Source organism: Selaginella moellendorffii, unplaced genomic scaffold (assembly GCF_000143415.4).
Source record: "Selaginella moellendorffii unplaced genomic scaffold, v1.0 SELMOscaffold_70, whole genome shotgun sequence".
In the NCBI taxonomy this organism is placed as follows: Eukaryota; Viridiplantae; Streptophyta; class Lycopodiopsida; order Selaginellales; family Selaginellaceae; genus Selaginella; species Selaginella moellendorffii.
The window spans coordinates 64,744-91,316 of record NW_003314331.1 but is presented as its reverse complement, the minus strand read 5'-3'; the positions used below and the strand labels follow the sequence as shown (position 1 = coordinate 91,316).

Sequence of the window (26,573 nt, the reverse complement as noted above, 5' to 3'; positions counted from 1 at the left end):
CGTGATAACACAAAGCATAAGATAAATGGTGAGATTCGTACACTGATTTTATAGATTTTAATACGCTTCCACGTTCAGGCCACGAACACGGCGTTTGTTACGGCATTCTCAAAGGTGCTTTGATGCAAATGAATTGCCATTGACATATCCAAAGTCTCCTCTCTTGCCTGTCTGATTTAGATCGTGAAACATCCTGCTGATTCTTATGTCTTTCTTTTGCTTGGTCGTCTATGCACAGGCTGGATCGCTCTCTCGTTTGCTTTTCTCGAGAGCATGCAAGTCTTTGAGAGAATAGGGCCCAGTTTCGGCTCGCTCGAGCGGAAAATGTGGTCGGCTGATCATCTCCTCCTCCCTTTCACGCTTGGCTTTATCCTCGCAGCACAGACTTACGTTTCAGCGCAACCAGGTGAGTAGCATTTCATCGATTTGAAAGATGGTTTTTGGAAGAACTCTATCGATCTTGTGCAGGATTTTTGAGCCTCGACTGTGGAGCTTTCGACAGCCACACTGATGTAAATGGTATCGAATGGATACCCGACGACAAGTACATCACCACCGGAGAGACAGCTTCCATTTCAAGCTTGTTGAAGAAAGATGCGGATCTAATAGTGCAGCGTCTTCGCTACTTTAATGACACCTCCCGGAAGCACTGCTACGCTTTGCCAGTTGTAGTGGACGAGAGCTACATCGTGAGGCCGCGGTTCTACTACGGAAACTACGATGGGCTGGAATCAACTCGAGTCGAGTTTGACATCGCGATTGGTGCGAATACTGTGATGAATGCGAGCCTGGGAAGCCAGTCGTCGTGGTACTACGAGTTTGTGGTGAAAGCCACAAACTCGACACTAGATCTATGCCTTGGAACCAGCTCGAATTCACCGGCAAATATCCCATTCATCTCCACAATCGAGCTTAGAAGGCTGGCTCCTGGGATGAGTGGAAGTGTCTCGGATTATAGTGAGGTCTTACTCATGTGGAGAAGGATCAATCTTGGAGCAACTTCAAACGAAGATATCAGGTAAGAAACTCCCAAACTTTTTTCTCTTCGAGCGTTCAATTCTTCGAACAGGTATCCTTTGGATGAATACGATCGAATATGGAGAGCTGACAAGGGCTTCAAAAACATGGGAAGCTACCAGCGGATCAACACTAACTCGACTATTTCCGTAGGGAAAACTTTTAACAAGCCTCCCACCGCGGTGATGAGCTCCGCGATCGTCTCCAACTCCGTGATGGTCTTCGAGTTTCCAGCCACGCTCGAGGCAACGAAGTACTACGTCAACTTTTACTTTGCGGAGTTCTTCGCTCTGGGGAACGACACGAGAGAGTTCACGCTCCTTTTCAACACCAGCTCTCTTGAAACTCCCCAGATCGCGGTGACCGTCAACATCGAAAAGCACACTCAGGCTCCGCTTACTTCAGTGCAAGTGTATCTCAAAGCTCCCGTGGAGCTTTCTGATCCAACACGTTTCTTTCTCGTCCCCACGCCAAACTCTACGCTGGGTGCGGTCCTCAATGCTGCCGAGCTCTTCGAGTATAAAGGTGGTCTCCTTCCAGGGACAGAACCCAATGATGGTATGTAGCATCATATACATTATCTTGTTTGTGACAGTTTTCTTCTCTGGACAGTGGTAGCGATTCGTGATGTGATGAATGACTTTAACATCACTGGATGGTCGGGAGATCCTTGCTTGCCTCTTCCCTACACTTGGCAGTGGATCACTTGCGACATAGCTCAAATCCCAGCAAGAATCACAGAGTTGTAAGAGGATTCATATGTATCATACGAAACTGAAGAGCTTTGCATTGCAGGAACTTATCCAACCAACGTTTGAGTGGTAATATATCACAGTCCATCACGAAGCTGTTACATCTAACAAAAATGTATGAAAGGTTCTTTAGCAATTCTTGGTTTCTTCTCATCTTGTTCTTCAGATATCTGGATAACAACGCATTGACAGGGCCAGTTCCAAACTTTAGCTCCTTGAAGAACCTCACGGTTTTGTGAGTACAGCGTATGCTCGAAAATTAGAGTGTTTCTTACACTCACTATTTCACAGGTCCTTACAAAACAACAGCTTGGATTGTGTACCACCAGAACTGCAGCTCTCTTTCAAGTTCGTTTATCGAGATTCTCTCTTGAATTTTATCTTTTGTTTCCTTCCTTCTGCAGCACTAGTGTTAAGTTATGCGAGAAACTCGACGCAAAGAAGACGAAAAATACAACACTTTTAATTGGAATCGCGGTTCCATGCGTAGCCATGTTACTACTCGCAGCTGGACTTGTTGTGTGTTTCATGTCCCGTAGAAAGACGGACAAGAGCCCAGGAACCATCAGACCACAGGAGTCAGATAACAAAGATACTGAGAGTCCAAGTAAGTTGCAAAATGCTGGCTTGTGTTTACAGCTCAATTCTAATCTCCAGGCCTGGCTCCAAAGTCTCCAAACTCCAGCACCAAAAACTTTAGTTACAAAGATGTGATCGAGGCCACAAACAACTTCAAGCAAGTTCTAGGCGAAGGAAGCTTTGGACCAGTGTACTATGGCCGCCTTTCCAATGGTGTTGAAGTTGCTGTTAAGGTTTTGTCAAGCTCCTCAAAGCAAGGATATCAAGAGTTTAATACAGAGGTGAGTTTGATCGTGAAGCATGGATACCAAACTGATTCAAAACCATTGCATTTTCTTGGCAGATTGATATTCTATCAGTAGTACATCATAGGAACTTGGTCTCTTTTCTTGGCTACTGTGACCATGGATCGAAGCTTATACTGCTCTATGAGTTTTTGTCGAATGGAACTTTGAGAGAGCACTTGTATGGTAAGTAATCTTCTTTGGTTTCCGTTTGTCTCTCTTTAATGTGCTTGTATGTAAGGCACAAGCTGTCCAACTTTAAGTTGGAAATCTCGATTGCAAATTGCTTTAGACGCTGCTCAAGGTAAACAAGACGAGTTTGTATGAAGACTCTAAGCAATGATTTTCATAGGATTGGAGTATTTGCACACGTCTTGTAATCTTCATATAATCCATCGAGACGTAAAGACAACCAACATACTTTTAAGCTCTGCTATGGTTGCCAAAGTTAGCGATTTCGGGCTCTCTAAGCTTTACGACAAAAACAATGCATCTCACGTCTCAACAATTGTCAAAGGAACTCCAGGATATCTCGATCCAGAGTAAGCAAAAACTTCATTTTTATTATCTTCTGGTTTGAACCATTGTCACAAATTTTTCTCCAATGGTCTCAGGTACCATTCCTACAGTAGACTCACAGAGAAATCAGATGTGTACAGCTTTGGAGTGGTACTGTTTGAAATTGTTTGCAGCCGTGAACCTATCAATCTGACACTTCCAGAGGAACAAGTTGTTCTTTCAAAATGGGTAAGAACACTCTTTCCAAGTCTTTCGCTTGCTTGACAGCAGCTTTACTTCCTCCAGGCATGCAGGGAACTCGAGAGAGGCAACCTGAAAACTCTAATAGATCCCAAGCTATCAAGCTATAAAGAGCAAGCAGTATGGAAAGTTTTGGAACTTGCAATGAACTGCGTGGAGCATCGATCCGATAGGAGGCCAAACATGAGCACTGTGGTAAACGAGCTGAAAGAGGCCATCCAACTTGAGGAGGAAGGGAACTCTATCACACGATCTATGGAAACTTTCAGAAGAGGAAGATAAGTAGTGCAAGTTTACCAAAATTGAGACAGTGTTTTAAGAAGTGTTGGTGGTGTTGATCAATTTCTTTCGCCGTTCTTCATAAGTAGCTAAAGCACACAATCGTCAGCTGTGAAACTCTGGTAGAAGTGTGCTTACGTTCAGTGGGCCGAGAGAGGAGAGGCACATAATTTGTTTTGCTAAAAGAAACAATTGAGTCTGCAACATCATGGATTTAATCGAAGCATGAAGATAAGCATGCTTACCAGGACAATCAAGCTCCAGCATGCCTTCAGAAATTAGTGCGGCTGTTAATAGCGTTTGGTCGAGATGTTTCAACAAATGCCTATGTATCTGTGCTTTTGATTCTACAAACATATGTAAACCAAAATGTGAGCCTGGATCTAACTTGACTCTTACCGGGCCGGCAGTAGAATCGAAGGCCTTGAAAAGCACAACTCTGAAGAACAAGCGGAAGCTCGGGCGCCATCACATACTGTGGTTTTCTCATTGTCTTGTCCACATCTAAAAGGTCATCAATGATCTACAAAATCAACAAACTTATTTATCTCCATGGAAAAAATCGAGTTGCAGCTTACTGTCAGTGTTTCATGGCCACGGCCAATCATGAAAAGCACAGCAGCCATGCAACGAACTTGATGCCATAAGAATGCGTTTCCTCGGACGTGCATAACCCACAGACTTCTTCCTTCCCAGCTGAAAGGCGAGACAGTGATGAAGAAACCAACAATCCAAAGATTCAAATACTCTACCACTCTTCAATTGGAAGAATGTCGAAAGCCAGAATCTGTCGGGTGTAGTTGTGAATGTTGTCAGCATCCATTTTACAGAAGTTGCGAAAATCGTGCTCACCAAGCAGTCGCTGAGATGCTTGCTTCATGGCCTAAACAAAAATGAAACTTCTGCAGCCAAATTTTCAATTTCTTACGTCTATGTTTAAGCCATCGTCGATGAAGAAGTACTTGTACTCCCGATACAAACAGCTGAACCTGCGCACCAGAGCACTCGCAAAGTCAATGCTTAAAATTGAGAGTGATACCTTGCATGAAATCCAGGAGGAACAGGACACCATCCAAGAACTCGTATATCTGCTGGAAGAGCCCGATTAAGTGAGCTTACGTAGTCTATTTCATCGTCATCTGGCGCGATTCAAACGATTAGATCACGAAATCACGAGTGAAGGTACCTGTTTCGGCTGCAAACATCTCCTCCTCTTCGCGGCTAGATCTTGCGACAATGACTCTATCTTTTGAGCCATAACCAGACTCTTCGGTGTCATCCAACGCTTTTTTTTTCGAGCGCAAATACAATGCAATAACCTGCAAGCAGCCAAGCTCGAAAAAGGAAGAGTTACACCGCAAAGAGAACCTGAGCAGTCGCCGAAACACCTCTATCAGTTCGACCACACCTCGAGTAATTTGCATCGGCTATAGAACCGACTACAAGATTTGTTCTCTGTAGAGCGGCAAAGATCTCGGACTGGAAAATGCCAGAGTTGCTCTAATGTTCTAGAGCAAACACTGCATACCTCGACAGTGTTAAAAGCACAGCCTTGCGACGCAAATCCATGGTAACTAGATAGTAACAAAAAAAAGAAAGAAAGAAAAAAATCAGCTTTCTTCCAAACGAAAGATAGGAACGTACCAGCTGCCAATGTACATGATTTTCAAAGCCACAAATCGTCGCTTAAAGTTTCCTAGCAAGAGAGAAAGAGTTACTAGGAATTCCTTTAAACGGATCGTAGAGTACCTTGATTTTCTTTCTTGTGATTCTTGTGATTCTTGTGAGTCCGCTTCGATTTTAGCGACTGGTTCTCACCATGCTGAAAGAACAGAGAGTAAATCGAATGGGAGACAAGAAGAACGAACCTGCTGTGACAATCGAGCAGTTAAATTTGCATTCTCCACTTCCAGTGCCTGCGCCAAGATTTTCACTCACTGAAGAGAGGATGAAAGAACTTGCCTTGATCCTCGCAGACAATGCGGCAACATCGTTCTCCAGCTCGCGGATGCGCCCCTCTTCCATCGAAAGAGCGAATTTTAGGGCTTATGGCGAGATTTTAGGGTTCTTGAGGTTTTCCCGCCATGGCGATGAGCTTGAGCGCCGGGAGCGCGAATGGGCGGCGGCAAGCGCACATTCCCCCGCGGCGTCACCAAGGGGCAGTGAAAGAGGCTCCAGATGCACAAGCAGCGATGCGCGAGAAGGCGTGGCTGCTGCGCGAGCGCCGGATCTACGAGAAGCGCAAGCGGCAGGAGATGATGGCCGCGGTGACGGTGCTGGAGAAGCCATGGGAGCAGAGCTTCCCGGCCAGGACGCCCAGCAGCTCTCCGCCCTAGCCGATAGGATTTGTGGAAGCGGCGCGATCGCCTAGATCGCCACCCGCGTTCCTGGATGGTCCAGCAAGAGGAAGGATTCTTCTCGGTCGACGAAGCGAGAGAGAGAGGGAGAGAGATGCCTACCAATCGATTCTCATAGCTCCTTATAGACCTTTCCCATTTCTCGGGAAGAACAGGACGAATCGACTTGGCCGCCGAGGCTTGTCCCTCTGGGATTCTTGGCGAGCCAATCTCGGTGATACTCACCGGCAGGAATGGCCGATCGTCTCCACGATCTTCCCCAAACGCTATCATTCACGAGTCGTGCAGACGCTCCAGGAAATGGTGATGTCCGCGTTCCGCCGCTTCATCAGCGCCTTCCCAAGCACCTGGCTCCCCTTCTTGCCGCAAGAACTGGTAGCATCCACGTTCAGTCACAGTGCCGGTTACGCTCGATCCAAGCTCGAGAACTCCGCCAGTTACACTTGATCCAAGCTCGAGAACTCCCCCTGTCACCGCAGTGGTTCCAATCTCAAGAGCCTTCCCGTGTTCTTGGCAGTCTCCACTAGACCACTGGCGACTACGCTCGATTCTTCGCCATCGCCGTGCCCACAGCTTGCGAGCCACAGCAACGTTCTTGACACCGCCAGCGGTATTTGCGACGATGCTGGCGAAATGGGATCCAACGTTTCCAGTGAAGATCTCGACGAAGTTGCCGGTCACGGTATGGATCATGGCTTCGGCTCCAAACTTTGCGACTTCCAAGAGCCAAGCTAGTGGTGACGAAGGATCCCACCGATGAAAAGAACCGCCAGGATGCCGAGAGGGACGAGAAGTGGAAGGAAGAGCAGGAAGATTGGTGTACCGATGAGCAGCACAAAGATGGTTACCAGTGCGGCAACATTCCTCCAGCACAGACAAGGATGAGTCGATGCAAGGTTGGCTTTTCCTGCTTGATTCGATCCATGACGCCTTGCAAGCATTTCCAGGTCTTGGCTAGCGCTCGACAAGCTTGCTCGGCCATGAATCAAGCAGCAGGGTGATTGTGGAACAAGATCAAAGCTTCGGAAAAGCTTTGCGACTGGTGATCTCGTCTGGGGCATAAGTGACACACAAAGTTTTTGCAGTTTGGGAAGCCGATTGAAAACGAGACATGTTACGCATTTACTCCTGGCTTTCGTTCGTGGCTGGTCCAAGAGAGCTTCCAGATGCAAAAGCCGGACACTGCGAGCAAAGAGACATCGAGCACAAGATCATCAATGGGCGTCTTCGTTAGAGATGACTCAGGTAAGTTGGTATACTCTGTTAGCTTACAAACTTACACAGCTAGTTTCATCAAATGCACAGTAGCGTGGACACGATGGCTGGTGATGGCGATAATGTTCATGGTATGCTGCCTCTTATCGCTTTCCTTGTTTAAGTTAACGTGTGGCAGCTTGAAGTCTCCATTTTCTCTTCCCAAGTTTGGTGAAAAATGGCGACTTTTGTCTCTCACTTTTAAGGGAGTGCCAATTCCTCAGCATGGACTGTTACTTCGATGTAAAACTGGAATAGTTTCAAGAGATTTTTTCCAAGTCCAGAACGTTCTATGGATTTGGCGAGAAACTTTCAGAGATACTTTTCAAATGGATCTTATTGACTTGCTCTTTGCGCGTGCATGTTTGTTTGCGTGACAAAGTCCCTGGTTGCAGCGTCGTTGTTATCATGTCTTTCCAGGTCTTAAGCAAGTTTCAGCTATCTGAAAAAGAGGGTAGCAACAATGTGGTCAACTCCTCTCATCCTTCTTTTTACGACTCCATTCTTCGCAACACAGATTTATGTTTCAGCTCAACCAAGTTAGTTGGTTGACTTGAATCTTTTGTTAAAAGTCTGAGCATTTTGTTTGCAGGATTTCTGAGCCTTGATTGCGGAGCTTCCGAAAGCCACACGGATGAGATTGGTATCCAGTGGACACCAGATGGCAAGTACATCAAGACAGGAGTTGAAGCCTCTGTTTCAAGTACGCTGGGGAGGGGATTGAGTCCAATCTATCAGCGCCTTCGCTACTTTCCGGATACATCTCGAAAGCACTGCTATGGACTGCCAGTTCTGGTGGACGAGGTTTACCTTGTAAGACCAAGATTTTACTATGGCAACTACGATGGCCTCGAATCATCTCTCAGAGAGTTTGAGATCCTGATCGGTGCGAACAAGGTGACTGATACACATATTACAAAAGGAGAAACGTGGTACCACGAGTTTGTCGTGAAGGCTGCTAATTCGACGCTGGATTTTTGCCTTGCGAGCAACTCGACATCACCGGCAAATGTTCCATTCATCTCGGCAATCGAGCTGCGAAGACTGGAACTTAGCATGAGCGGAAACCTTTCAGATTCCAATGAAGCTATAGTAGTCTGGAGAAGGATAAATCTGGGAGCAACATCGGATGCCGATATCAGGTAAGCACTTGCTAGTGTGTTTCACATCTCCTTGCAAATAAAAACTGGAGTGGAAACAGGTTTCCCGAGGATCCTTACGATCGAATGTGGCAAGCCGACACAAAAATTACGAGCTTGGAAAAGTACCAGCGAATCAGCACGAACTCGACGGTCTCGGCAAGCACGTTTGACAGGCCTCCCTCGGCGGTGATGAGAACGGCAATCACCTCAGACTCGGCCATAGTCTTTACATTCCCAGCGAAACTTAGAACATCACTGTACAAAGTCAACTTTTACTTTGCTGAATTCGCTAATTTAGGCAACAACACGAGACAATTCACGATCTTCTTCAACACCAGCATGTTTCAAGATTCACCACTGATCATTGACACCGGAAAGCCCGACACTTTGACATCGATGCAAATATACCTCAAGTATCCGGTGGAACTTTCACATCCGACGCAGTTTCTTTTCACTCCGACGCGAAACTCAACACTTGGTCCAATTATCAATGCTGCCGAGCTACTCGAGTTCAAAAATCTCCTCCCAGGGACAGAATCGGATGACGGTAAAAGATCCGCAGCCGAAAAGAAACATATTTTCTCATACTTGAACACATTTTTGTTTCTTTCTTTTACAGTGCTAGCAATACGCGAGGTGATGAACCACTTTAACCTCACTGGATGGTCAGGGGATCCTTGCTTGCCTCATCGTTACACTTGGAGCTGGATCACCTGCGACTTCGCTCAAAGCCCAGCGATAATTACAGAGCTGTAAGAAGAAGGTTTCTAATGTTTCTAATTTCTAATCTTTATGCCTTTGTACGTTACAGGAAGCTGTCGAACCAGCGACTCAATGCTACCATACCAGAGTCTATCAGGAAGCTATCACATCTTACAAAAATGTATGTATCGTATTGAAACTTTTTTGTCTCCTTCACGGTTTCTCGTTTCAGCTATTTGGATAACAACGTATTGACAGGACGAGTTCCAACTTTTAGCTCCTTGAAAAATCTTACAGTCTTGTGAGTACATGCCATGCCACATTGCTTGAGCTCCTTGCTCACTGGTTTCTTTTACAGGTCATTACAGAACAACAGTTTGGAATGCATACCACCAGAACTTCAGTTCTCTTTCAAGTCAGTTTTCTTTTTTATTGTTTTTTTTTCTTATCATTTCTTTTTGCAGCATAACTGCTAACTTATGTGAAAAGCACAACAAGAAAAAAAATACAACGCTTATCATTGCGGTAGCAGTACCATCTGTAGCCATACTATTACTTGGAGCTGGACTTGTCGTATTTTTCTTCTCTAGTAAAAAGAGGGACAGTCCAAGAACTGTTAGAGCACAAGATGAAGAGACTACAGAGAATTCAAGTAAGTTCATCCTAGTTTTTAACTTACACACTGATCCGGTTCTCTGGGTTAGAGCCAAAGTCTCCAAATTTCAGTGCTAAAAGCTTCACTTACAAAGATATCATTAATACCACAAACAACTTTAAGAAGGTTCTTGGAGAAGGAAGTTTCGGACCAGTGTATTATGGCCGACTTCCAGATGGTACTGAAGTTGCAGTGAAGGTTTTATCAAGCAGCTCAAGCCAAGGGCATCAGGAATTTTACACGGAGGTGACTTCAAATATCTAAAAACATTGTTAAATTTGTGTTTTCTTGACAGATCGATATTCTATCAATTGTGCACCACAGAAACCTGGTAACTTTTCTTGGCTATTGTAATCAAGGGTCTGAGCTTATATTAGTGTATGAGCTTTTGGCAAATGGAACATTGAGGGAGCACTTATATGGTGAGTTTTTGTTATATAGTAATATCTTTCTTTCATGATGGTTTGTGCCTCTTTGATGGTTTCAGGCACAAACCGCCCAACATTAAGTTGGAAAACACGGTTGCAAATTGCTTTAGAGGCTGCTCAAGGTAAACAAGTTTGTGTAAATTTGAATTGAGCAATACTTCTCTCAGCATTGGAGTATCTTCACACCTCATGCAATGTACACATAATTCATCGAGATATCAAAACAACCAATATACTTTTAAATTTTGCTATGGTTGCCAAAGTCAGTGACTTTGGAATTTCCAAGCTTTATAACAAAAATGAAGCATCACATGTCTCAACTGCAGTAAAAGGAACTCCGGGATATCTTGATCCAGAGTAAGCTTAGAAAATGTCGTTTTCATTTTAATCAAGCTGGTTTGACAGGTACCATTCATACAACAGGCTCACGGAGAAATCAGATGTATACAGCTTTGGAGTGGTATTGTTTGAGATTGCTTCTGGTCGTGAACCAATCAACCTATCTCTTCCAGAGGAGCAAATTGTTCTCTCTACATGGGTAAGAACACTTTTTTTCACTTTTGTTTTGTTTGACAGCAGCCTTCACTTTCAGGCATGCAAGGAACTTGAGAAAGGCAACTTGAAAGCGGTAATAGATCCTAAGTTATCAAACTATAGAGAGCAATCAGCATGGAAACTTTTAGAGGTTGCAATGAGATGTGTGGAGCACTCCTCCAAGAGAAGGCCTAACATGAGTATGGTGGTAACTGAGTTGAGAGAGGCTATCCAGCTTGAGGAGGATGGGAGCTTTAGCTCGAGGCAAAATTTCAACAATGGAATATAGTATTTATAATAAATTGTTACGTGTTGCATGTATTAACATTTAGTTTGCTTAATAGTAGTATTATTCTTATTTATTAATTCAATTGATCAAATAAAGTTTATAATTATAAGAATTTTTGTAATTTATAAACACAAGATTAATATTATTGCATATGAACCATTAGATAATAGAATAAAAAATAATATATAAGAAAGGGTTTAAGAAAAATTTTAAATTATAAATATGTTTATAAATTATAAATACAAAATTAATCTAAATGAATAACAACCGTTAGATAGTAGAATATCCTATGTTTGAGGTATATCCACAGGTTTGCTTAAGCAGCATTAAAAAGTTAATTAAGTACTTTTTTCAGTGGTTAAATTAAGAACCAACAGCAATTATTGCTGAGTGTTTATTGCTGAGTCTTCCATCCCAAGAATAGTCTCTCTAGAATCTTTTATAGCAACAAAATTTCTACTTTCTGAAAAGTTTCTCCGAGTGATAAGATAAATTGACGAAATGTTTCTTTGCTGCAATCATGGCTTCGCAAGCTGGTATCAGTAGCACTCTTGGATCGACCATCGGAAGTTTCCTCGTCACCAGGCATAGGGATTCAAAGACACATTTGAAAGGGCTAAATGCTTAAAAGGTTTTGAAACGGTCAGAGACTTTGTGCTTATTTCTCAAAAGTTGGTGGATAATATCTTTTATAGGCGATGCTACCTTTTCTTCTCGATCTTGGCACGTGAGACATGGGTGTAAGACTCTCCCAGTTATCTTAGGACTTGGAAGATTGGGATAGTTTTGTCCGGAGCATTTTCCTGGTAAAATGGTTTTAACCACCACAAAGTTAAAATGTTCTAACCAGAGATAATTTGCAAATATGAAGTTATACAATGGCATTTGGTCTCTTTCTCCGGTCATAGGAGCATCAAATAATTTAAGTATCTAATATACACTTTGTCAGAAAAATCTCACTTTTTTAGTGGGATATTTGAGAATCCTTAAACTTTGTGGTTTTTCATGTGTCCAGTTTATGCGCTCCTCTTGAGCAAGAACTAATAAAGAGAAAGTAGTGCATCATTGTTTCAACTCTAATCACCTCTGCTTGATAGAAAGTGGATGCTCTTTCTTGTCAAATAGAATTTCCCAGCGCTGGACAATTTTTTCCAAAGAGGCAGTAGATGGCATCCAAGATTTGCTGAGATGCTCAAAACCTAAAGCTTTTTGCACTCCCTGCATTGACAAAACACACCTAGAGCTACTCATGGCCGAGGACGAAATCATGGCAAAAATTTGCAAGATTGGAGAGGAGCTTCAAATTTAAATACACGCCTAGAAGTGCATCATTCTTTCTTTCCACCTCAAAATAACAAAACTACAAGGATGGATCAATGCGCAGATCAAAATAGCAGCTAGACAGGATGTATGTGTTATGCAAAAACAACTTGAAGAACGTTGTGGCTGCGATGGATGCTGCCAGCCTCAAGTTACGAACTTCTGCTTTGGACTGTTGAACAGCCCAAAGTCATTCCAGCACCCATGTTGATTAAAGCTTGAGCATGGATTATTTCTAGAGATTTCTTCCCTCGATCTCTTCCTGTGCGCCCAGAGCGTAGATGATTAGTATTCTTATTTTCTATAAGTAACGCAAACCGATTCTGACTGGCGAATCAGCGATCGAACGGGATCGGATGCCTCCTCCCAGACAAGGAAGGAAAACCCTCCCCCCATCAAGGACTGAGTCCATAACACAAAACCTGCTGTATTTCAATGTAGCACGAGCTCCATCCTCTTATTTTAACAGCAGGAAACTAGTAGCTAATTATTCACAAATTCCTTGGTTGACTCTTTCGAAAGATTGAGATTGGCAGCTCCATTCTTATTGTCCACCTTGGTGTCCCTCATCCATGTAGTGTCGTATTGGCGATGTAGCTTGGGTTGTGGGCGAACAAATACAAGCAGGCATCCTCGAAAAAAAACTTGAACAAGAATAGGGCTTCCGGATTGCAGGTATTTATTGCCACCACCTTTGTAAAAATAGCCAGTTTCTAACTTAAAACTCTTGGATCCGACGACGACGAGTTGAGGCAATTGTAATGGATGCAAAAATGTGTATATCGTAGGCAGCGGGATGGTGGACGCCAGGTTGATGTTGGCGATGTAGTTGTGCTGGAGGTACAAGACCTGGAGGTCCCCGAACATGGCGTCCACAAACTCCTGCGGCACCGCCCTGGAGAAGCGATTGTTGTTGAGAAAGAGCGAACGCCAGCCCTGCGGCCTGTGAGACAGTTTTAGCTGAGATCCACCACCGATGGGATGCCTGTGAAGGACGTGGTTAGAACCTGGACTGGCCCCTGGAAGAGGAGGTTGCTGATCCGGAAGCCGAAGATCTCTGGCGGGATGCCTCCGATGAACTGGTTGAAGCTCAGGTCGAGAAACGCCTGCATCGTCCTCGTGGCCAGCGTTAGATGGTCGAGGTGGATGAGCATGGCCGAGAAGAGTGGCAGCGCACCTGACATGGAGTTGTGCGAGAGCGTCAGCGTGTTGAGATTCGGGAGCTTCGCCACCTCCTCCGGTGGACTCCCCGTCAAAGCTCAAGTTCATGCTTTGGATGCTGCACAACCCGGAGAAGGAGAGGCAATTGCTGGTGAGGCCGATGAACGGGAGGTCCTTGAGGCCGCCTGTCTGGGATGCAAAAGTGGCCCGAGACGAGAGCCAAGCTCCTCACACGTGAGCTTCCCCAGCGATGGGCTCCGAGTTCCTGCTAGTCCGGGATCCCGCCGCCAAGGCTGAGCATGGTTACGTGGTTGACGCCTCACACCACCCCGTTTAAGCTGCTGCAGGGGTCGTGCGAGAAATCCCAGCTCGCCAGGAAGTCGAGCTGCTCCGGATGTCGATTAGAGCCGAAACTTCCAACGAGTCCAGCCACAGGAGAGCCGATATTTGCTGGACCAGAATGAAGTCATGTGAAGAAACGCTACTAGCATCTTTGTCTGTGCTGCACCTGGTTGCCTGGATTTCCTCCCCGGTGGAGCTGCTACTGCCATTTCTTCTCTGGAGGTATTTGTCCTCTTCAGAGATCGATTAAAGAGATACGAACCTCCTGGTGATTGCATAGCTTCTAGCAGCACACGCTTGGTTCTCTTGCGCTTCTCACCTTGGTACATCCCTTGGCATTAAGACTAGGAAGAGGCAAACAATAAGAACCAACAAAGCAGAGTATCATATCTTTGGCTTCACTCTGGAAGAGAGAGCTGTCCAGCCTTGAGGTCTCTTTGAATGCACGCATTAGAGTTCTCACAGATAGACATGCAAAGGAATCCAATGTAGAAACAAAAATGTACCTTCACAGAAGATTAAAGAAACAGAGGACTTTGCCAAGAAGTTACTTGCAATTGCAAACATCCAACGCAACATTGTAGAGATTTATTCTCGTAGCCATAAGCTAGTCCTTTTAAAACTTTCTGATTCTACTTTGAAATCTTTGTGCTTGCATTTGCTTTTAATGAGAAACAAATGCAAGCAAAATTCCAACTAAATGGTTGTCTCATCCAGCGGTCTTACCGGAAGGAAGGTGGAGCTTTTGGCCAGGCCTCGTGTTTCTGAGCTAGTTGACGACGAGGGCGTCTCGCCAGTCCCGGTCTTGGCCTTTGCTCCTCGCAAAGTCCTCATGGTAGGAATTAACTCCCGATTGGTCCTTCCAGATGCCTATGAGTTTCTCGTTTGCAGCGTTGGAAGATCTCTTCTCGTCGAGAGGGAGATAAAAAAACTCGCGCGCCAGGTCGATGCTTTGGACGCTGGACGCTGGAACTCCATGGTTTGTAGCCTGAAAATGTGTAAAAATCCTGTCGATAGAATGTAAGTACTATCGGCCACCGCCTTGATTGTCTCACAGCGTTCGCCACTAAAATCAATTACTGGAATTGCCGGGTCAAGTTTGGCTTGCGACGCTGCCATAACTCGTAGTAATTCACGCCTGCGACGTTGTAGATGTTTGAGAGGAGAAACAATGTCTTATATAGAAGTCTGTCCACAACTCAAAACGCCCAGAAAACTGTAGCCTCAAACAATGCCGTGTAGAGCAAACAAAGTCTTTAGTCTTCCTACGCAAACTTCCAACTTCTTAGAAGACAGATTATTATATGTTCATGGCATTGTTCTTCTCAAACTTTAGCACGGTCGAGCTTAACATAGTCCAAGCTCCTTTTGCCATCAAGCCCGTTGGCGTAGAACTGGGTCAAATAGTCTTTGGTGACGCATTCCCTGTAGAGAGGAGGATTTTCTTCGCTTACTATCTCTGGCAGGGGGCCGACCACTGTGTCCATTCCAGGCCCAAAAAACGCAACCACGGACAATCGCGACTTCTCAGGGTGTGCTCGAACTCGGTGCTCGGCGCTCTTGTATTTTGCATTCGTCATTATCTGGAAACTTAGATCCTTAGCAATGGTATTGGGAAAAAAAAGAAGGAAATTTACCTGTAACTGATCAGCAATGTTGACGACGAAGGCATCTTTCACTGGCTTTACCGCAAACCATCGACCATGTTTGCAAACTTCCAGTCCCCCAACGTCGTCTTGGATGAGGATGCTGATAGCACGGGGGTCCGAGTGAGCCGACACGCCCTTGACGAGCTCCGGTGTGTGGTATGGAAGGTAGTAGTTCATGATGCATATGATCTTCTCGCCCATTACCTTAAGATCGTAACTTTTCTCCAAGCCAAGGCCCTTGGAAATATTATCGAGCAAGCAGTGTCCAAAGGTTGAGACCTGGTCATGGTACTCTTTCATTACTTCCCTGTTGCATCAATTTTGATTCAAGGACTTTTAGGCAAGAAAAAACTTTACCTGAAGCAACTCGGTGACTCTGGCCAAATGTCCTCCTCTCGAGCAAGACTATAGTCCAGCCTGAGGAAATACTTTAAGTCGATTGCTTTCGCGTCTTTCCTGTCGTTAAATCCAGAGCCATATCTATTGAAATGCCATGAGATTCTTGTTAGTTTTTATCTTTTATCTTTCTCTACCTGTATGCTTCAGATGGATCATCACTGAGTTTATTCCCCAATGAATTATAGGCTTCATTCTCCTCTGATGTCTGATTGAAAATTTCCTTGGCTAGTTTGAGGACATTTTTCATACTAGCAATTGGAACACCGTGATTTATTGCCTAGACAGGAGGGACAATTGCAAGAGATAAAATGAAGAACCTTTTCCCTACCTGGAAAAAACCCCATTCTTGGCAAGCCCAAGCTATAGCATCTACTATATACTTGGGATCACCAGAGAAATCAATTATTGGAACTTGAGAATCATCAAGAACTTCTGCCTCTTGAAACCTATCTTTCAGATCTTGGAGATAATTCTCTTCTGGTGCAACTCTAGCCATATCCAAAGTGAAATAATCTGTGTGCGAGTGTGGATAACAGCTACGGAGTGTGACAGGCAATCAATTGTTACAAAATTAGGAATTAAGTTATTTAAGTTTATGTATAAGATAAAAGTATGCAATTATGAAATTGAGTTCAGTTATAATCAAATATTAAATATGATAAAAATTGAATCTAATTCAATAACTACAAAATTCAACTATAATATATTATTTTATGAATGCAAATTAATATACCACAAAGATGCATATTTCTATATTTCATGCACTCATGGCTTTTGATTTTTCTAAATTGAAAGCTGTTGAAAATATACATGCTAGAATCTAAAACAATATGAAGAGAAATTATCAATGGATATATATATATATATATATATATATATATATATATATTAATAAATATTGTAAAGTATTATATTTTATTATGTTTTTTTGAAATATTTTAATTATAGTATATTATTTTTTCTTTATTAAAAAATATAATAACTAAGCCCCTAAGCTACTATAAATGGTTGATAATTATTTTTTAAAATGTGTGAGGCCTAAGTGTATAGCAACAATGCCATATACTATTTGCTCATATAAATTAAAGTTTTGAGCTAATTGAATATGTATATTTTTTAATATTCTATACACTCACATTAGTGGAGGTGAGGAATAAATTTAATTGTCCCTTAAGAGTGCTTGGATTTGTGCTTTTGGTTTAAATTTAACCTTTATAAGCAACTAAATAGACAATTCAAAGATTTAAATATAAAGGGAAAATGACCCATAAACAAGAATACACCCCCTTTTAAGGGTTTTGGGATATTTGCTTGTTAAGAGCAATGTTACATATGGGGGTATTTACAAAAATTTCAAATCCTCCTATATTATATATGCCTCTTTTAGGTAATTAGGGTTTGCCCTTTCCTAAGGGTTTAGACCTTCCCTGTGGGATGGAGGTGGGGAGTTAAGGTAATATTGAGTTGCTCAACCATGGTGTTTGCCTTGGGGTCTTGAACCAAGAGATGCACCCAAAGCTTACGATTTAAAAAGTTTTATAAACAAGTTTTGTTATACTATAGGATGTTAAGAATCTAAAGGCTTAGTGTGTTTAGTTGCTTATACTACAAGGAGAGTAGTTGAATATTAAATTCAATCTAACGTAGGAAGGGGGATTGGGAGAAAGTTTGAGAATTCATAAAGAGTTGCCATGTTTCTCATGCAATAAATAGCTAAACTTAAGTAGGACTAAGTTAGAATTGGTATAATAGATGTGAATTTTAGCAAAAGAACTTAATTGAAATTAAGGCAAAAATGGTTGAATAAACAAAATAAGTTTATAAATTGAAAAGGAAAATTCATGACTTACACATTACATATTATTCACACACTTTAAAATAGGAGACTTCAAAACAACTATAAATTTATAAGGACCAACTTGTAAACTCGCAAAAAATACAATACCCAAAATAAATTATATCCTTAAACCCACTTCAATTGCTTCAACTTTAAATTAACTTTCTACAACCAATATAACACTTTGTGAATATTGCAAACATATTATTCCCACATCCCTTTCAAGTGGATCAAGACATTATTGATGAAGTTAACAATCAAACCTCATCCAACATACATTATAAAGTTAGTGGAGCATTGTTCAAAATAAATAGCATTACCAAGAATTTATATAAATTAAATGGTATATGAAATATAATATTGAAAATATCTTCATCTGCTATTGATACTTGCCAATACCTAAAAACAATATCTAACTTAATGAAAAAATTACTTCTCCTCATATTAAACTTTATTATAAGATGAAGTTCACATGCTCAAAGACTCCAAAACTTTTGTAAGTCATAAGTTTTCATTTTCTAATTTACTAACTTACTTTATCTATTTGACTAACTTTGCCTTTGGTTTCACTAAGTTCTTTTATTAAGAGTTTTACCTCTCATACCAACTTTAACTTGATCCTACTTAAATTTAGCTATTTACTGCATAAGCAACAAAGTGTCAACCAACTCTTTATAAATTCCCAATCCCCTTCCCAAAGTTAAACTAAACTTAAAGTTTGGTTACACTTCCTGTAAACACAAGTAGTCAAACACACTAAGTTTTTAGGTTCCTAACATCCCATAGTACATAAAGCTTGATTATAAGACCCATTAAATCCCAAACCTTTGGTGTATCTATTAATCTAGGACACCAAGGGGAAATACTATGGCCTAATGGTGTAGTATAAATACCTCAACTCCCCACCTCTATCATGAAGGGAAGGCCCCAAGCCCCTAAGAAGGGGTGGGGACTAATGAGCCATATGGTACTTATATGAAACACCACTCCACTTGAGTTAAGAACATTGTAATTAATTTCCATTTCAAAAATGCTTCTTTTAAGTACTTTTTTGAGGAGCTTCTTTGGCACTTCTTAAGCCCATATTCACTCCCACACAAAGCTATTCACCTTTAATCCCAACTTCAATTCATTTTGGAAACACTATTGAAGAGTTCTTTTAAGACTAAGTCCTTAACCTCACTATTCTTACTATTCTTAGCACAATTCCCTCCCCCCCCCCCCCTTGGAAGATGATTCCCATGGTGTCAAGGGCAACCCTCTACTTAGTGATTTGCCCAACTAAACACTAATAACAATGAGATATAGGTGTTTTTATACCCTTCTTAACTAAACGCCAATAACAATGAGATATAGGTGTTCTTATACCCTTCACCTCACCTTACCCTAATAGAGGGTTGTGACTTGAACCCAAGCTCTTTATACCTAGTCAACCTAGCTAAACCCATATTTTTAGGTCCCAACACATGACATTTCTTAATTTCATAATTGGATACTTTAATTAGACTTTACATAAGTACATAAAATTCTACCCTATAAAAATTCCTCTACTAAATCTCAAACATTCGCTAAGTTCTCTTTTGATTTTTATGTTAATTCATAGAGTGGAAATTCTTTCCACTTCACATAAAATTCCTTCACTTCGCATTTTTGTCACTTACTCTTGTGTGCATTAAGGATGACCTCAACTTTGTATTTCTTTTCCCCTTGGATAACCTCCGATAAAGGTTTCACTTGGTCTTTGCAAAGCGGGTTAAAGTACGGCTTCAATAAGTTTACGTAGAATATAAAGTGCATCTTCTCCATTTCTTGGAGAAGTTAAAGGCAATAAACCATCTTATCAATTCAAGTCTCAATCTCATAGGGCCCCACAAAAGATTAATTCATTTATAGGAAGATATGCATTTTTACCTTTAGGTCAATTTCCAGCTAATCCCACTTAGTAACTTTACATTCTTTGTGTTTAGCCACACCTTTTCCCAAAATTAGAACTCTATATTTTGATACTTTTGGTTTGACTTTGTTCAATTTGCCTTTGTTAAGCTTGAGTTTTTCCGCCATGAATGCCTCTACTGTGGCTCCATGATACTCGGCCATATCGAGTGCTATAGGACCTTCAATAGCTGACTTGATACTCGAATGTAATGAATTGTTATAGCACATTTTCACAAGTCCTAAATAATTTATCTAATCAGTTTAGTTTTTAGAGATATAGTATCGTAAATATTTCTTTAGCTACCTATTCACCCTTTCCATTACCCATTTGTCAAAAAGTGTTATTGCCATCATACTTAATCTAAAATTTATTACCTATTTGTGAATGATAGGCTACACTAAATTTTAGCTTGGTAGAATATTGCTTTAGGAGAGTTCTCTAGAACTTGCTAATAAAAATTTTATCTCGGTCTGAAATAATTTCCTTTGGACCTTTCATATCCACTTTCATTAAAATGGGTATGAAATGTGATATTTTGGAAAATTGGTCCATCACCACGAATATCACATCAAACCCCTCACTTGGGGGAGTTTTATATGTAAGTGACTAAATTTTCCATTCAACTTTAATTACTTAACCACCTTTTTGACCACTTAGAGAAGTCTAACTCACAACCTTTATAAATCCTATTCTAGACTTGGGGATTTATTAGTCCTGTGAACGGTGTTTATACCACTTTACCCTTGCATTTAGTCTAAGTGCTCCATATATCCAATCATTGCACTCATTCTTGAGTTGATCAACCATTGCAATATAAAGACCGTCGGAGGGATCTGAAAAGGAAATAAAGAAGCAAAATAGAAACACAATAAAAAGTAATAGGAAAAAAAAATGATAAAAGTAGAGGTAAAAGCAAAGAAACAAAATGGAATAAAAATTAGATAAATGAAAGAAAAATAAAGAAATATGAGACAAAGGGGAAAAGCCTTATAATCATAATTAATATGATTGTACTATAACCAATCCATACCAAGGATGAGGTCAAAAGCTTAACTCAACACTACCCACAATGACTAAACTCAAGCTCAAAATCACCCATATACACAATTAAATCCTTGTTATCCTATACTTATACATGAGTATAGTCATTGCTATAGAGAATGAATATTGGCTGTATTGTATGATACAATTGTAGATGCCAACATATGGCATAGGCTATGCAATAGAAGATAAATTTGAGCTTATATCAACATAAGACCTCTTGTTATAAAACCGAGCTTCGAAAGTAAATATTAATAAATTAGTGCTAAGTGAATTCTTTGATGGTACTCCCCAAAAAAAGGATAAAGGGGTCACTAACTTATTTATGCAAAGACTTTCCACTAATTATATGACTTTTTATTTCCCAAAAGAATCTCTGCATTAAGACCTTCCATTTTAATAACACCAATATGATATTATTGACACCAAAGCCTCCATCTCGAAAATAGAGGACGTCAATTCAGAAAATGCTGACAATGCCAATATATATGGCCAACCTCATTACACACCCAATAGTGAACATCATGGTCACAACCACGTCCTCAGCTTTGTCCTTAAACTTGGGCAATAACAAAGTTAACTTTTATCAAAACAAAATTATCTCCCATGGGAAGTACGTGCAATGGTAAATGGGAGAAGTGATGTCTTATAATGTTGTGTTAGTTGAAGAGTGTTATTGAATACATCTCAAACAAGTTCATGCACAAATCCTATAAAATATTAATAAAGCGTTAACTACAACATTCCCAACTTGATTTTCTTTGACATATTTGGTTCCACATGAAGCAAGAAAATCTAAAAGTGAACACTAAATTGTATCATTGATTCAAATAGCCTCTGATGAAGATGATACAATTGCTGAAAAACATCATCACAATCATTAATATACTAAATATACATTTGAAGATATCTAAGAGAAGGTTTTAATCCACACAAGTGGTTATGCTTAAACTATTGTACCACTATAATATTGTCCCATAAAGACAAGTGGGAAAGTTAAACAAAATGTTAGGCATTATCCCAAGAATGATAGATGATAATCACTATAAGGATCAATGAGTTAATGGTAAGGATTCCCATAGAAGAATGTGGACACAAGAACTGGCGGCAAGAGTAGGAGGAGCTGCACCATGCATCATAAATGCCACTATCAACTAAGTTTAATTATTCAATTGCAATAGCATAACATCAAGCAACTGCACCAATTAATACTCCAAAGTTGTTATTTATGGTAATTTTTAATGGCCTCTAATTTGCCTAATTCACCTTAACTATTTATTTATCTTATCTTTAAGTTTTTTTTTTTTTTCATATGTACTACCATAGTTGACTCGAATGATCCCAGGCTCGGAATTAGGGCCTAGGACACTACCAGATTGACCTAGACAAATTCCAGCCTTATATGGGGCACCATTCTCTTTAAGTCATGAGTAAACAATTGATTTTCCTTCTGGGAGTGAGAGTTGTTTTTTAGCACTTTCTTGAAGATTCTTTTTAGCACTCCTTAAATCCATGCCACCCAAGGTTACTAACCCCCAATCCCAACCCTAACTCGGTTTGGAAATATTACTAAAGAGTTTAGGATTTAAGGTCTCTGTAGCATATGTGATTATGAGATGAAATTTTAATATATTATCATTGTGAATCTTAAAGGATAAATAGGGATAAAATAGCCACTAAAAGCTTTCTCATCAAGCAATTGCCCTTTTTCTAGTTGGCTTAAGGGGAGAAAGATAGAGTGCATTATATATTAAAGAAAATAACACAAGTTTGATTCCTATTGATTAGTGGCTGCTTAAAATATCCTTGAGCAAGGTATATTCTTACCCTTAAAATTGATTCTTATTGATTAGTAGCTACTTAAAATATACTATACCCTTGAGCAAGGTATATTCCTACCCTTAAAATTAAAATCGTACATATTGAGCATTCATGAGTATGTCCTTCATATTATAGGGTATTTACTAGATGAAGGTATCCACTATGGGACTGTGGTACATGTAGATGACTAGTTACCTCATAGGGACTAATTAATCTATACAATGGAATGATTGGTAAATTTTGTGCGGAAATAGAGGTGTTGGTTTCCCTTGGCTATAACGCATATGATCATGGGATGAGATTTGGATATACTGTCACCGTGGGTTTTTAGAATTTTGAGGGATAAATGAGGATAAAATAGCCATTAAGGAAGTAATTACCCATTTTTCAGTTAGTTTAAGAGGAGAGAGATAGGGTGTGCAACATATGGTATCAAAGCAAATGGCACAGGTTCAATTCTCATTAATTAGTGGCTACTTGAGCAAGGTATATTTCTACCCCTAAATTTGAAATTATATGTATTAGGCATCCATGCATACGTCTTTCCTTTTGTGAAGTATCCACAGACGAAGATATCCATCATGGAACTATGGTACGAGTGGATGACTAGTTGCCTCGTATGACATACCTAATCTATATAATTGAAGGATTGGTAGATTTAGTGCAAAATGTTGGTTCTCTTTGGCTCAATAGGGGTTGTTAATTAATAATCAATAAGGATATTGACATCTCTAGGGGGGGGGAGGGGGGGGGGGGAGCACATGTAATCATGGGATGAGATTTAGATATATTATTATCGTATATCTTTGGAACTTTAGAGGATAAATAGGGATAAAATAGCCACTAAAGGCTCTCTTATCAAGCAATTGCCCTTTTTCCAATTGGTTTAAGGGGGAAAAGATAGGGCGTATTATATTGGCTCAGTAGGGGTTGTTAGTTAATAGCCAATGAGGACATTCACACCTCTAAAAGTAGGTGAAGATGAGTGTAACATATGTGATCATGGGATGAAATTTAGATATACTATCACTATGAACATTAACCTCTTTAAAAGGGGGGTGAAGATAAGTGTAGCATATGTGATCATATGATGAAATTTGAATATATTATTACTATGGATTCTTTGAATTTTGGAACACTTTGGATTTCACTCTATAACTTATATTAGATTTGATCTTAAACTTGGTCTCATCCAATGAACTATTTATTGTTCCGGTCATCATTTTAAAGGATCCTTTAGCTTACAACACTTAAGTGATTTAGTTTTTTATATAATGTTTTCTGGGTAAGGTGCAATATCTCAAATGTTTTGTTGATCATATTTATAATTATACTAAATCATTGAGAGCATTGTTGATGTCATTAACATCATCTTTCATTCAGTCTGAGGATTGTGAGTGCATATTTATGGATGTTAAAGAGCTTTAATGACTCCTCTAATTTTAATATATCTTGACTATACTCAACCTTTCATTTTTCACATGGATAATTTTGATATTGATCTTGGGGATGTATTGATACAATAAAGCACAAGTGTACCAGGTTAACATCATCTTATTACATATATCATGTATATTGCAACCTACTTAATAATAGAAGAACATTTAACAATAATTTAGGGTTTTGAGAAGTTTTATACATATTTGTATAGTTCTCAAACATTATTAAAAGGTATAGTTATTTCATTATTAAAGTGAAAGAACTTTGTTAATTGTAGGGCTTTGAAGTTTTAAATGTATAATTTCAAAGTTATTATCACTTACTCATTGGTAGTGACTAGAGCTACAGACCCTAGAGCTTTTGACCTTCACACATTGGGCCATTATCCACATGTGCAACATACTAGAGCTTGAAAGCAATGTGATGAAACCAGGGTTTGGTGATCCTCCAGATATGGTATATTCCTTTTGCAACGTTATGTCCATCCAAGATCTGGAAACTTTCAGCAAGTCGTCACATATGATGTGTGAAAGGAAGATAGAAGAAAACATCCTTGAGGCTGCTAGGTTCATAAGTAGAAATGTGGTTGAAGGCACCGAGATGGGCGAAAGAACTTTTCAGATGGAATGGATTGAGACACACACACATTCTCTCCCAGCTAAGAAAACCCAAGAAAGAATGGTGGGTTTATTCATGAACAGGTAGTAGACTGGTGCAAAATGGTGACTGATTTTATGGATAGTAAAATACCCTTCCACGTCACAAACAATGCCGTTTCTTATGGCATCTGCGAGAACAAAGGTGATGCAAATGGATTGCCATTGACATATCCAAAGTTTCATCTCTTGCCTGTCTGATTTAGATCATGAAACATCCTGCTAATCCTTATATGCGTTTTCTTTTGCTTGGTCTTTGCACAGGCTGGAATATTCTCGTTTTCTTCGCTCGAGACCATGAGCACAACTCTTTGGGGGAATAGGCCCGACTTTCGGCTCGAGCGGAAAATGTGGGAAGCCGATCATTTACAGCACAGAGTTACGTTTCAGCTCAGCCAGTTGTGGTGGACAAGAGCTACATTGTGAGGCCGCGCTTCTACTACGGGAACTACGATGGGCTGGAATCAACTCTAGTCGAGTTTGACATTGCTATTGGTGCGAACACTGTGATGAACGCGAGCCTGGGAAGCCAGTCGTCGTGGTACTACGAGTTTGTGGTGAAAGCCACAAACTCGAAGCTAAGGAACCCGCTCGAACTCACCAGCAAATATCCCATTCATCTCCACGATTGAGCTTAGGAAGCTGACGCCCGGGATGAGTGGAAGCGTCTCGGATTATAGTGAGGTCTTGCTCATGTGGAGAAGGATCATCTTGGAGCAACTTCAAATGAAGATATCAGGTAAGAAACTCTCAAAGTTTTTTCTCTTCGTATCTTCGAACAGGTATTCTTTGGATGAATACGATCGAATATGGAGAGCTGACAAGAGCTTCAAAAACATAGGAAGCTACCAGCGGATCAACACTAACTTTTAACAAGCCTCCCACAGAGGTGATGAGCTCCCGATCGTCCGTGATGGTCTTCGAGTTTCCAGCCACGCTCGAGGCAACGAAGTACTACATCAACTTTTACTTTGCGGAGTTCTTCGCTCTGGGGAACGACACGAGAGAGTTCACGCTCCTTTTCAACACCACCTCTCTTGAAACTCTCCAGGTCGCGGTGATCATCAACATCGAGAAGCACACCCAGGCTTCGGTGCAAATGTATGTCAAAGCTCCGGTGGAGCTTTTAGATCCAACACGCGTCTTTCTCGTTCCCATGCTAAACTCTACGCTGGGTCCGATCCTCAATGCCCCCGAGCTCTTCGAGTACAAAGGCAGTCTCTTGCCAGGGACAGAACCCGAGGATGGTATTTAGCATTATACATTGTCTCATTTGTGATATTCTTCTCTTGTTTTCTTATCTGGAAGTGGTAGCAATTCTTGGACGCGCTGGATGGTCGGAGATCCTTGCTTGCCTCTTCCTTATACTTGGGAGGGATACATAGCTCAAATCCCGGCCGGAATCGCAGAGCTGTAAGAGGACTCATATCTATCATATGAAACTGAAGAAATTGGCATTGCAGGAACTTATCCAACCAACGTCTGAGTGGTAATATATCCCAGTCAAGCACGAAGCTGTTGCATCTAACAAAAATTTACGAAAGGTTCTCTAGCAATTCTTAGTTTTCTTCTCATCTTTAGTTTTTTTCGTATATCTGGATAACAATGCATTGACAGGGCCAGTTCCAAACTTTAGCTCCTTGAAAAAACTCACGGTTTTGTGAGTACAGTGTATGCTCGAAAATTAGAGTTTTTCTTACAGTCACTATTTCACAGGTCATTACAAAACGACAGCTTGGATTGCGTACAACCAGAACTGCAGCTCTCTTTCAAGTTCGTTTCTCGAGATTCTCTCTTGAAATTTATCTTTTGTTTCCTTCCTTCTGCAGCACTAGTGTTAAGTTATGCGAGAAACTCGACGCAAAGAAGACGAAAAATACAACACTTTTAATTGGAATCGCGGTTCCATGCGTAGCCATGTTACTACTCGCAGCTGGACT

At 40.8% G+C, this 26,573-nt stretch overlaps 4 protein-coding genes across 4 annotated transcripts; 2 read left to right on the top strand and 2 right to left on the bottom strand.

Moving 5' to 3' along the window:
- Positions 1-231: 231 nt before the first annotated feature.
- LOC112340751 (probable LRR receptor-like serine/threonine-protein kinase PAM74) lies at positions 232-3,778 on the top strand. The gene is made up of 14 exons (XM_024659673.1): positions 232-406; positions 469-1,018; positions 1,070-1,575; positions 1,630-1,762; positions 1,813-1,884; positions 1,936-2,004; positions 2,061-2,117; positions 2,174-2,376; positions 2,427-2,629; positions 2,692-2,818; positions 2,874-2,936; positions 2,985-3,174; positions 3,247-3,379; positions 3,437-3,778. The coding sequence occupies exons 1-14, from the start codon at positions 274-276 to the stop codon at positions 3,671-3,673; spliced, it is 2,676 nt and encodes an 891-aa protein (XP_024515441.1). The 5' UTR covers positions 232-273; the 3' UTR covers positions 3,674-3,778.
- Positions 3,665-5,707, bottom strand: LOC9640138 (tRNA pseudouridine(38/39) synthase). The gene is made up of 15 exons (XM_024659676.1): positions 5,633-5,707; positions 5,539-5,586; positions 5,420-5,492; positions 5,315-5,366; positions 5,199-5,244; positions 5,039-5,149; positions 4,857-4,989; positions 4,710-4,809; positions 4,599-4,659; positions 4,423-4,553; positions 4,249-4,366; positions 4,070-4,193; positions 3,916-4,017; positions 3,809-3,868; positions 3,665-3,759 (listed from the first exon to the last, which is right to left on the bottom strand). The coding sequence occupies exons 1-15, from the start codon at positions 5,693-5,695 to the stop codon at positions 3,707-3,709; spliced, it is 1,275 nt and encodes a 424-aa protein (XP_024515444.1). The 5' UTR covers positions 5,696-5,707; the 3' UTR covers positions 3,665-3,706.
- Positions 5,708-7,345: 1,638 nt separating this feature from the next.
- LOC112340773 (probable LRR receptor-like serine/threonine-protein kinase At1g67720) lies at positions 7,346-11,031 on the top strand. The gene is made up of 13 exons (XM_024659749.1): positions 7,346-7,373; positions 7,874-8,423; positions 8,483-9,175; positions 9,235-9,306; positions 9,358-9,426; positions 9,484-9,540; positions 9,590-9,777; positions 9,830-10,026; positions 10,076-10,202; positions 10,268-10,330; positions 10,376-10,565; positions 10,614-10,746; positions 10,801-11,031. Exons 1-13 carry the CDS (start codon positions 7,346-7,348, stop codon positions 11,029-11,031), a joined length of 2,598 nt encoding a protein of 865 aa, XP_024515517.1.
- A 4,062-nt stretch (positions 11,032-15,093) lies between these two features.
- LOC9640547 (protein DOWNY MILDEW RESISTANCE 6) lies at positions 15,094-16,437 on the bottom strand. The gene is made up of 5 exons (XM_002985735.2): positions 16,231-16,437; positions 16,037-16,179; positions 15,861-15,983; positions 15,492-15,810; positions 15,094-15,437 (listed from the first exon to the last, which is right to left on the bottom strand). Exons 1-5 carry the CDS (start codon positions 16,396-16,398, stop codon positions 15,180-15,182), a joined length of 1,011 nt encoding a protein of 336 aa, XP_002985781.1. The 5' UTR covers positions 16,399-16,437; the 3' UTR covers positions 15,094-15,179.
- Positions 16,438-26,573: the final 10,136 nt, after the last annotated feature.